Raw genomic sequence first — 12,140 nt, 5'->3', positions numbered from 1 at the left:
CTTCCTCCCCCAGCCCTTCCTCATTTTGCTGTTAGAATTGCGGTTCCTAATGAAGCCAGATTGGGTCCATGGACTTAAATGGGCACAAATAGCTTGTCCCTTTTAGGCCAAGGAGGACAACAAAGCAAGATTACAGAACCCAGAAATGGTGGCTTCTGCTTCTTACTCAATAAGCTCCATTCCTTATGAAGGCAGAGCCCAGAAGGTCTGTCCTTTTCTCCCCCCATGCCCCCTTCTTGGCCTTGCTTCTTTATCAGGACATATCAGAGCTGGAGATGTTGTCATCCATTATTTGATGTGTCAATGGCACAAAATAAAAGTTTAGTAGTGTCTCTTGGTGAGACAGTAATGCCAAGGCTTTATCTCAGGGATGCAGAACAGCCCTGCGGGGCAAACCTGGCCATTCAGGAGTCCCAATCTGGCCCTCTAGGAAGCCATGCCCCCTTTCCTTGACTCCGCCCCCTTTCCCCCAACCACTGATTGTTTGGTGGTGTCTTGGCTTTTGTGCAGTCTCCCCCCCCCCCCCAGTTCTGAAGTGTTGAAATGCTTCTCCTAAGGCTTAGGTGCTGGCAGTAAGAGCTTTACGTTAAAACAGGCTGGGATTTTTGCCCTGCCCCCACTGGAATGCGACCCCTAAGAGCTTCTCCAAAGTGGAATTCAGCCCTCAGGCTCCAAGAGCTTCTGCACCCCTGCTTTATCTCCTCCTGAGTATCACAGTCAGTAGGACCCCAGGGACGTATCTGTGCCTTACCTCAGAGAACTCCCTCCCTGTCCTCTAGGTAGTGCCCGTTGTGGTGGTGCTGGGTCTGGATTTTGCTTGTTACTGTTTTTTGGCTGCATGACACTCAAGATAGGCCGAGCATCTCAGACCTACTTTGTCTTGTTTTGGAACCGCCCAGAGAGCTTTGGCTATCTGGCGGTATAGAAATGAAATAAATAAAGTTGTACTAAAGGAAGAGGTTTACTGAATTAGACAAAAGATCCATCTAGTCCGGCTTCCTGCTTCCCACAATGGGCAACAAGATGCTTTTGCAAAGCCCACAGGCACAGCTGGAAGGCAATTCCCTTCCCATATGGTTTCCCCCCAGCAACTCAGATATTCTGCGGATATTCAAGGGAATGGTGCCTTCGAATCTGGGGCTTTGGTGTAACTAAAGAACACCAGACCTTATGGCAGCAAATGCCACAGATGTCCTGGATCTGCTCCCAATCGACTTCAGTGGATGGCCCAGTTGGATGGCCCTGGTGTTATGAGGGAGAACATACTCACCTTTTCTACAACCTGCATAATTGTATTAACCTCTCTCTTGTCCCTTGTTAGTCATCTTTTTTCCCTCAACGACAACCCCTCATTTTCCTCTTAGGGGAAAGTGCTCCCATCTGCTAATAATTTTGGTTGCCCTTTTCTAATTCTATAATCTTTTTTTGAGATGGGGCCACCAGAACTACATACAGTAGTCCAGAGTCAACCTCAGCATAATTTTATATAAGGACATTAAGATACCAGTGGTCTCTCTTCTGCTTCAGATATTAACCGTGCAATTCTGTGCGTGTCTAAACAGACGTAAGCCCCACTGAATCCAGTGGTGCTTACTCCCAGGGAGCTGTGATGTTCTACCTGCTCAGAACAGGGTCACACACTTGAGAATTGTTTGTGAAAGAGTGGAGACACTGCCCGAGCTGAGCAGGGGGAGCATTACATGTCGTGAGTTGATGCCTGCAACTGCTTGGTGAGATGGTGGGTGCTTTATTACATGGGCTGGGTTGTGAGGTGGGTAAGCATGGATCACAGGCAGAAAGCCCTCTCATCTATGGGTGGAGATGCTCAGCTTGTACAGGCTTGCATGAGGTGGATGGAACAAGTCTTTTTACCCAGTGCAGAGGGCAACAAAGCTGGTCAGGGGTATGGAAAATGAGTTCTATGAGGAGAGTAGGTTTAGTCTGGAAAAGAGGGGGGGAGGACATAATAGCACTCCTCAGACACCTGAAGGGTGTCACATAAAAGAGGGCAAGACTAGATCTAAAGGGCTTAAGTTACAAGAATGTAGATTTGAGCTGGACACCGGGAGAAACATCTTAATGGTAAGAGCAGCTCGACAATGGAACCAGTTCCCTAGAGGGGTAGCAGCTCTTCAAGTAGGAAAGGCAAGTAACCTGGTGTCTTCCAGATGTTTTGGACTAAAATTCTGACTATTCTTGACCAGTGGACCTGCTGATTGGGGCTTATGGGAGCTCTAGCCCAAAACATCTGGAGGGCACCAGGTTGTCTATCCCTGAGACAGCCCTCTGTTGGGGATATCTAGCTCTGGATTTCCTGCATCAAGCAGGGGGTGGACTAGATGGCTTGCAAGGCTCCCTCTAGTGCTGATTCCAGGACAGGTTTGGCTATATCAGAATTGCAGACAGTTGTAGGTGCCTTGATTGGCAGCCCAGCTTGAGTGTTCCCCAGGATAATTATTTGTCTGTTGTTTCCCGTTACCTCATTGAGTTAATTTCCTGTGAACATACTCTGATATATTTCAGGAGATAGACAGCAGAGACCTCTCTGTAGGCAGGCACATAACAACATGTAACACTCTCTTCTTTGCCAACAGTGGCTCTGTTCTCCCTGGTTGGATTTATCCAAATGACCATTTGGGCAAAGGGGAAACACCGAAGTTACCTGAAGGAGTTCCGGGATTACCCACCACTACGTTCACCCATCGTCCCTTTCCTGCTCTGAGCTGGAGGTGGCTACCTCTAGGTCTGGGCCGGTAGTTTTGATTTTGTTTTTTACCTTGTGAGCGGCTGTGATTGGAGTCTAAAATGGGGTTTTCTCTTGCTGTCTGCACTATGATTGGCGGGCAGCTGCAGGGAGTCCTTGCTTATGGAAGTTACTGCCTCTTCCCACCCCACCCCTCGCATCTTTGTCCTTATCCCATTCCAGAGCCTTTGAGTTTGGAATCACTGTTCCCCACAAAGCACCATAAAGCCAAAGGCTGCAGCAGAGAACAGAGGGAACAATTCAGTTTTACAGAGAACTATCAACACTGAAGCAGCTGCTGGGCATTATGTCTGTGAGAGCAGGTGCCAAAAACTGAATCTAGGCAGCTGGAGCCTGACCCAAAGAGAAGACTTGTCTCTCCTCTTAGCTGCTTAGGGCAACAGGCCTCATCTCATAATTTTAGAGGGACTCATCTGCCCCCCCCAGGCATTCTCCTTGACTAAGTGACCCTTCTAGTGGCTATTACTGGTATGGCATCAGCCTACTGGGTCACTGTTCTTTTGGTGGTAGTAGTAACTTTCTGGGGGGAGTGACATGGGAAAGAATCTCAAGAAGAGGCTAGCTTCATCTCTTATTCAGCGTGGTCTTGTGCACCCTTTGGCCCTTGCTCAACAAATAGGCATTGGTACCTGAGATATTTTAAAGCAACTCGATTGAGATGGTGTGAGCAATGCCATCAGTGTATTTTTCCAAGGCGTATTTGGTTATGTAATTCTAGCCACGCATGACGGGTACAGAGGTGCAGATTTGTAGCAAGAGATGTGGGCGTGATGAGAAACTATTGCCACAGAAGCAAAGGTGACACATTGGGTGTGGCCCGGGAGCAGCTGTAGCATTGTATGGGTAGCTTCAGCACCACACATGCTGCAAGCCAGCAGTTAGTCTTAAGCGCAAATGCTTCCCCTTTTCCTTAGTACCTGGATTCTAACGAGCACTGAGAAGCCCTGCTTTTTCTCTCCACTTCACATGCTAAGCAGAAAGCTCAGCTCAGCTGCAGGGGAATGGTACGGTAGCCTTATTTAGGTGGGAGCAGAGGTCACTGAAATGAAGGTCTGAAAAAACAGGCTTTCCATAGTTTTCTGTCTGTTCTGTTGCCAGTCACGCCATACATTTTCTCTGGATTGCAGGTCCACTCCTGCCTAAAAGTGTGTGTTCGTCACAAGTGGCCTCAGGCCTGTGATTGAAAACTATACCTACAGCTGCTTTGAGCAGCTCTTGGAAAAAGACCGCTTTGAAGCAAGGCTTGTAGCTATTTCTAGTCCCTAGAGAAGGAAAGGTCTGCAGTCTTACTCTAGGCAAAATTCAGTATTATAGAAATGAGGCCTCTTTCTGTGTTTTGACAGTCTGAGAGGAACTTGCTTCTCTTTTCCTGTTTGTCTTAATGTTACTAAGGTTGCAATCCTACACACACTTACTTGGGAGTAGGCCCCATTTCACTTAGTAGGACTTACTTCAAAGCAAACATACCTAGGGTCAAGGTGAAAGTTTGCAATAGTCTTAGTTTATGCTGCATGTGAGCAGCACGATACTGGAAACCTGCTAGGCTCCATGGCAGCTGTTAAAATGAACCACTGACTTGCTGTGGTCTGTTTCATGTGGAACTGACTTCTTGGAACTACACCAATAAAAATGATCCAGCCACTGGGCAGTGTCAGATTGTTTCTTTGTTGAGCAGCATGGAATTACAAGTGGGAAGGCTACATGCAAGGAAGCCTAGCAAAAAGGAAGAGTAGACCTCTGCTTCATATTGGATTATCCTGTCTAAAAGAGGGGCATGAGTAAGATGCTAAAAATTAGAAGCTAACCAAGAAATGGCAACTGTATAGCCATATACAGGTGTTCAGTTCTCACATGGTTGCAATCACACAAAGACCTCACATTGGAGGTGGTAGTCTGAAACAGGGAGCCCACTGTACACTCCATGCAAGTTATAACATGCAAGTTATAACCCTGTGTGATCTGGGTTCTAAATGGCATGGGGAGCCTATGCATGTAGAGCAGGCCCACTGACCCAACATACGTGTACACTCCTTCGTGGGGAAGACTGATGAGCTGGGAGGGTTAACCTACCCTGCACACCCACCTTCCCAATCACACACTCCCTCCCCAGCCTGCCAAACGGCTATGGGGGAGGGGCACTGGGGGGAGCAAACCTGGCAGCTCGGGCAGTGAAGCCAGCCGCACTGAAGACCTTCAAGGCCCACCCGTGCATTTCCCCATGTGCTTTAGCAGAATCCGAGGAAACCATGTGCATGTTTCAATCAGGACCTAATAGAAAAAGGCTTCATACAGTACTGGTGCCACAAAGTCTGGCTTCTCTAGATTAGGCTGGCACTTACCACCTCCTCCTAGGTGGAGGTGGTTGCACACCCTGCCCCAAAGGTACTGGCTCCCTCTGAACTTTGCTTTACTACTACCTCTTACCACACGGTGCAGCAATTCCTTGTGATTGCATAGAAGAACAAAGTGTCTCCCCCCAACTGAAAAGCAGCTCCCGTTGGTCAGACCACAGTGGATTGAAAACTTGTGCAAACACAGACCCAAATTGCATTCAGAGAGTGACAAATGTTAAATATGGGATGTGTGTTCTCTCTTTGCACTTCCTTTCAGCAGTCAATGTCGAGCCCAGAAAGGGAACACCACACCTCATAACATGATAGCCATATGATGGACACTCTCATTTGACCCTAGCAGCCAGACCTATTCCCTTTCCAGAACTTTTGACTATGAGAAATTTGACAGCCTTCATTAGCTGTACTGTCCAAATCCTACCCTCATCCATTTCATTTCATGAACTGCAGTGATTGTTTCAGACCCAGTCACAGGATAATGTCTTTATTTTCAACAAAACAGACTCAGAGGTCTCTACAAGATGCTTCTGGAAGGACCCAGGAGAAACACCTTGAAGCCAGTTAGGATGCTGCTGCTGCTGCTTTTTCCTTTTCTTTAATGCGCTTCTTCCTAACCAGCAAGCGCCGCTCCCGTTCAAATTCTTTCATGCGCATGACATAGCTATGGGAAAGCAAACAAGGGCAGATCAGTTAGAGCACCTGTCTCCCACCAAACCGTTATGTTTTCCTATGATCGTACTCCATGTTTCTGGGCCAGAAGATGCTAGTTGGATTGAATCCCTCCTGAAAGTTGTATACTTGCGTTCTTATATTTTACCTGCATACCAGCTGATGTAACAAAATCTCTAGGTGGTTTACAAGCGAAATATTGAAATACTTAAATAACAATTACAGGTATAAAAATAAAAGTTAGAAAACAAATGGAGCAACATCATGATATCGATTACAAGGTTCAGTGAAATACTCATTATGCTTCCCTACAAATGTCAGGTGAAAATCCTCTCTGAAACATCTGCCAGTTGAGGGCTCACAGCTGTAAGAACATATATAGAAATGGGAATGATGCACCACAGAGCAAAGGAGCCCCAAAGCCAACTCTTGGCTCACCCAACATTAAGGAAGCATATAAGCTCTCCCCAACCCCCTACCCATACCATGGAGGTTGGGACATGCTGACCATTCCTGCAAATGCTCCTTGTTCCAAGTTGTGCTGAATTTCTCATGTTGGGAGGGGCATAAGCTTTGCGGGGTGGTACAGGAGTGTTTGTAGACCAGAGGTCCTCAACCTTTTTGGATCCGTGGGCACATCAGGGAATTTGAGACCATGCTGTGGGGACCACCACAAAATGCCTAATTAGCGGATCACTGCTTTGGTGTCTACCTGTCACATCTATGCATCTTGGGCTGCATAGCAAGAACTTTTGTTTCATTTCTTGGACACTGCAATGTCTCTTTAATAAGGAACTGTCTAATTTGGCTGATTGCTGCTGATGCAATACAGCTAATGCTTCTTTTAAACATATGTTTTGATAATGTTCAGTAGTAATTACTTTCTGGGAGGAGGTTATTACACACACATAATTTTTATACTAGAACAGTCTTTAATATTCAAAGATGTACACACTATTTTAAATTATTTACCTGCTTCATGGAAATGAACAAATGGTCAGAGTAAATGGATTCTCTGCACCCTTTTCACAGCTAAAACAGTGATATTACAGCACTGGAAGGATACACACTCATCTATAATGCAATGGATTGAGGGCCTTACAATGCTTTCAATAGTTGAATGGGTAGCATATAGATGCCACCTTCAAATTGATACTTATTTGAATGTTTGGTTCGCTTTTGTTGAAACCCATGTGTAACTGCTAGAAAGCTGTATGCATTTCATATAAATCCATGTATGTACATTAAAATTTGGGGGGATTTTTTTTTAAATGGGTGCCCATGGGCATCATGTTGGGGACCCATCCACAGGTGTGCTGTGGTGCCTGCAGGCACCACATTGGGACCCCCTGTTGTAGACCATCTCCAAGACCATGTTAGAGGGTTTCTGAACTGCAGTTAATTTATAAAGTGAGGAAGAAAGGGAAAAGGTAAGCAATGAACAAGAAGGGAGGCACGGCTGCAACTTACTCCAAGTGCTCACAGTAATCCCAGTCATGACGTTCATGTTGACACCCAAAGATATTAGGAAATTTGTCACGTTTGCACTTCATCAATTTTATGAGATAATGTGCACAATAATCCCGCTGTTCCACAGGAATCTGGGCATCATTCATCTGCTGCTGTGTTGCTATCATCACTGTATGGGAAAATGGAAGGGGAGAAAATGGACAGAAGTGAAGAACCAGGCAGTTCTTTACCAACATGAACTATTTGAAAGTTCCATTCTATTGATGCTAAGAATAGTAGTGGGTTATGACCTTTCAAAGTCCGATTTGCAAATTAGGCCGCAATCCTACAGGATATGCCCTGGGTACTCGTAAGCCTCTGAACTGCCTGTATCCTATGCAGAGCAGGAGGCGTGTTGTGCCTCCTGCTGTGCCTTTAAGCCAGCCGGGCATTTTTGCCCATCTAGCAGAGGTTTCAGGGAGGGAAGGAGTCTGGGGCAGCCATAGATTTGTCATATCATTGCCGCCATGGTTTCCTCCCCTTCCCCAGGAATGCTCCCTTTCACCCCCTACACACTCATGTTTGCAAGCTCATAGCAGCAGCCAGCTGTTCTCTCTGCTGGTTCCCCAGTTGCTGTCTAAAGGACACAGGATTGCTCCCTGAGCTGATTTGTTCCATTATAGTTAATAGGTCATAACCAGTTTAAAATTCAAGAACTCCAATCCTGTAGGGATATGGACAGCGATTGCAACCAATCAACAGTGGTTTTATGTAAAGGTTATATTTTATTTGTGTGCTCTGCTTTTGTTGTATTTAATATATTTTATGATATTGTGATTTTTTAAGTGTTAGCCAGCCTGAGTAGTGCATAGGAGCTAGAAAGGTGTGGTAGAAATCTTTATATAAATAAAGATATAAATACCAGTTCAAGAATGCAGAGTTCCTGCCCTGGTCTTATAGCTATGTGTGTCAATTCTTATTTCAATGTATTTCTGACTGAAACGTTTTGGGTTAAGAGAGGTCACATTCTCTACAAGCAGCAGGGATACACCTCGGGATGCCTTGAACCAATACCCATTAACACCAGTGCTACCTGCAGGAAACCCACTGCATAATGCCACAGGATCGTCCTCCCCACCAGCTTTGCGAGCAAGATGAGACCAGCAACCTGCTGTCTCTAGACTCCTGCATTATAGGACAGGTTTGCAGATGGCGTCTGAGACACAGATTTCGTTTCGCTTTTTACATTGTTATTCCACCCTTCCTCTAAGGAGCTTAGGGATGCATACATGCCCCCTGCCCCATTTTATCCTCACAACCACTCTATAAGGTAGGGACTTGTGCAAGACCACCCTCGCCCAGTCAGTTCCGCAGCAGAGGGGAGATTTGAACCTGGGCGGCCTCCCCCGTCCTAATCCGCCATAGCCTTCCCAACCCAGGGCCCTCCAGTCGTGCTGGACGGCAACTCCCATCATTCCTGCTGGCTGGGGATGGGAATTGTAGTCCCGCACCTCTGGAGGGCACCAGGTTGCGGGAGGCTGCTCTACTAGGCCACACCGGCCCTTCAGTGCCGCCGCCGCCGCCGCATTACAGGTCAGCGCCCTGCAGCCTGCAAAAAGGGGCTCCGCCTGCGCGCCCCGTTCCCCGCGGGGGGGGCTGGCGGCCGGGGCTCGGGGAGGGGCCGGGCGGGAGGGGGCGGAGCCGAGCGCTGGGTGACCTTCGCGGCAGCTCACCGCGTTCCTTGCGCTCGGGGAAGCCGTACAGGGGGTCGAAGGTGGGCATGTTGAGCGGGTCGGGCTCCACTTCCGCATCCCAGAGGTACCGGCGGGCCAAGTGAGCCCCCATCGCCACGGCCCTTGCCGAGGCCGCTGCTTTTTCCGACCCCTCCAGCTGCTGCTCCCGCTCCTCCTCCCGGAAGCGGACGGAGCCCCTTTGATCAGAGACGATAGGCTAGAGCGGAGTCCGGAGCTTCCGGTAAAAACCGGATGCCTCCGTCGCAGACGCACGAAAACAAAAAAAGTGGGCCGAACGTTTTTATACGTCATTTCCTGGTCCTCAGGGAGAAGCCGTCTTCAGATATTGTCCTTTTTCGAGATGGGCCGCAGTGAACGGGCTGCGTGTAGAAATCCAGCGCAGCTGTCTTTGGTCAAAACGAAGGCTGTTAGAAAAGAGGAGCAGCCAGTTCCTGCTCCTTCTGACTCCGTGCTTTTATCCTGGGAAACATTTTCCCCTAGAACTTCATCGTTTGAAAAATAGCCTTTACCGATGCAAAAGCAGCCCTTTATTTCTGTGGACGGCTATCGCTTCCACCACACGGGACAAGAAAAATAAAAACCGTCTATTGAAACTGGAAATTCGGGATGTGCTGCTCTGTATTTTATCTCTCCGTAAAAGGAGAGCGTTACCTTGTCGTGGGGCAAGACGGGAAGGTCACGGCAGAGAGGTCAGACTAAATACGATCCCTGGGGAAGGAAATGGCAACCCACCCCAGTATTCTTGCCATGAAAACTAAATGGATCAGTACAACCAGAGATATGTCGGTATACCATCGGAAGATGGGACTCCCAGGTTGGAAGATGGTCAAGATGCTACTGGGGAGGAACAGAGGATAAGTTCAACTAGCCCCAGATGTGATGACGCAGCTAGCTCAAAGCCGAAAGGACGGCTAGCAGCCGATGGTGCTGGTGGTGAACGACGAATCCGATGTTCTAAAGATCAACACACCATAGGAATCTGGAATGTAAGATCTATGAGCCAAGGAAATTGGATGTGGTTACTGGGGAGACGTCAAGTTTAAATCTAGACATTTTGGGTGTCAGTGAATTGAAATGGACTGGAATGGGCCACTTCACATCAAATGACCACCAGATCTACTACTGAGGACAAGAGGACCACAGAAGAAATGGAGTAGCCTTCATAATTAATAATAAAGTGGCAAAAGCAGTGCTTGGATACAATCCAAAAAATGATAGAATGGTCTCAATTCGAATTCAGGGTAAGCCATTTAACATCACAGTGATCCAAATATACGCCCCAACCACAGATGCTGAAGAAGCAGAAGTAGATCAGTTCTATGAGGATCTGCGGCACCTACTGGATAGTACGCCAAAAAAAGATGTTATTTTCATTACAGGAGACTGGAATGCTAAGGTGGGTAGACAAATGACACCTGGAATTACAGGCAAGCATGGTCTGGGGGAACGAAATGAAGCAGGACATAGGCTGATAGAATTTTGCCAAGACAACTCACTGTGCATAACAAACACTCTCTTCCAACAACCTAAGAGGCGACTTTATACATGGACTTCACCAGATGGTCGACACCGAAATCAAATTGACTACATCCTTTGTAGCCAAAGGTGGCGGACATCTATGCAGTCGGTAAAAACAAGACCTGGAGCTGATTGTAGTTCAGATCACAAACTTCTTATTGCACAATTTAGAATCAGACTAAAAAGAATAGGGAAGACCCACAGATCAGTTAGATATGAGCTCTCTAATATTCCTAGTGAATATGCAGTGGAGGTGGAGAATAGATTTAAGGGACTAGGTTTAATAGATAGGGTCCCGGAAGAACTATGGACAGAAGTTTGCAACATTGTTCAGGAGAAGGCAACAAAAAACGTCCCAAAGAAAAAGAAAACCAAGAAGGCAAGATGGCTGTCTGCTGAGACACTGGAAGTAGCCCGAGAAAGAAGGAAAGCATAAGGCAACAGTGATCGGGGGAGATATGCCCAATTAAATGCAGAATTCCAGAGGTTAGCCAGAAGAGATAAGGAATTATTTTTAAACAAGCAATGCGTGGAAGCGGAAGAAGATAATAGAATAGGAAGGAAAAGAGACCTCTTCCAGAAAATTAGAAACATCGGAGGTAAATTCCAGGCAAAAATGGGTATGATCAAAAACAGAGATGGCAAGGACCTAACAGAAGCAGAAGAGATCAAGAAAAGGTGGCAAGAATATACGGAAGATCTGTATAGGAAGGATAACAACATCAGGGATAGATTTGACGGTGTGGTCAGTGAGCTAGAGCCAGACATCCTGAAGAGTGAGGTTGAATGGGCCTTAAGAAGCATTGCTAATAACAAGGCAGCAGGAGATGACAGTATCCCAGCTGAACTGTTTAAAATCTTGCAAGATGATGCTGTCAAGGTGATGCATGCCATATGCCAGCAAATTTGGAAAACGCAAGAATGGCCACCAGATTGGAAAAAATCAACTTATATCCCCATACTAAAAAAGGGAAGCACCAAAGAATGTTCAAACTATCGAACAGTGGCACTTATTTCACATGCCAGTAAGGTAATGCTCAAGATCTGGCAAGGTAGACTCCAGCAATTCATGGAACGAGAATTGCCAGATGTACAAGCTGGGTTTAGAAAAGGCAGAGGAACTAGAGACCAAATTGCCAATATCCGCTGGATAATGGAGAAAGCCAGCGAGTTTCAGAAAAACATCTATTTCTGTTTTATTGACTACTCTAAAGCCTTTGACTGTGTGGATCATAACAAATTGTGGCAAATTCTTGGTGGTATGGGGATACCAAGTGATCTTGTCTGCCTCCTGAGGAATCTGTATAACGACCAAGTAGCAATGGTAAGAACAGACCATGGAACAACGGACTGGTTTAAGATTGGGAAAGGAGTACGGCAGGGTTGTATTCTCTCACCCTACCTATTCAACTTGTACGCAGAATACATCATGCGACGTGCTGGGCTTGATGAAGCCAAGGCTGGAGTTAAAATCGCTGGAAGAAACATTAACAATCTCAGATATGCAGATGATACCACTTTGATGGCTGAAAGCGAGGAGGAGCTGAGGAACCTCATGACGAAGGTGAAAGAAGAAAGTGCAAAAGCTGGGTTGCAGTTAAACCTCAAAAAAACCAAGATTATGGCAACCAGCTT

The 12,140-nt window shown here is 46.6% G+C and overlaps 2 protein-coding genes across 3 annotated transcripts in view; one reads left to right on the top strand and one right to left on the bottom strand.

The window, feature by feature from the left end:
- The window catches only part of TECR (trans-2,3-enoyl-CoA reductase), a 47,972-nt gene extending 43,550 nt beyond the window's left edge, over positions 1 to 4,422 (top strand). Inside the window, exon 13 of one of the 2 annotated variants that reach the window (XM_084838461.1) lies at positions 2,595 to 4,422. In XM_084838461.1, coding sequence (XP_084694587.1) covers positions 2,595 to 2,722 — 128 coding nt within the window. In that variant the 3' untranslated portion in view covers positions 2,723 to 4,422. The remainder of the gene's footprint in view (positions 1 to 2,594) is intronic. The other variant, XM_084838460.1, reaches the window with a different exon arrangement.
- Positions 4,423 to 5,583: 1,161 nt separating this feature from the next.
- On the bottom strand, positions 5,584 to 9,144 carry NDUFB7 (NADH:ubiquinone oxidoreductase subunit B7). The gene is made up of 3 exons (XM_084838466.1): positions 8,967 to 9,144; positions 7,255 to 7,423; positions 5,584 to 5,776 (listed from the first exon to the last, which is right to left on the bottom strand). The coding sequence occupies exons 1-3, from the start codon at positions 9,076 to 9,078 to the stop codon at positions 5,677 to 5,679; spliced, it is 381 nt and encodes a 126-aa protein (XP_084694592.1). The 5' UTR covers positions 9,079 to 9,144; the 3' UTR covers positions 5,584 to 5,676.
- Between the last annotated feature and the right edge of the window lie 2,996 nt (positions 9,145 to 12,140).

The sequence above is a fragment of the Heloderma suspectum genome, chromosome 2 (assembly GCF_057233095.1).
Source record: "Heloderma suspectum isolate Gila_16-S chromosome 2, 16-S_ref, whole genome shotgun sequence".
Lineage (NCBI taxonomy): Eukaryota > Metazoa > Chordata > Lepidosauria > Squamata > Helodermatidae > Heloderma > Heloderma suspectum.
Note: the sequence above shows the minus strand (reverse complement) of the source record. Positions and strands in the feature narration are given on the sequence as shown.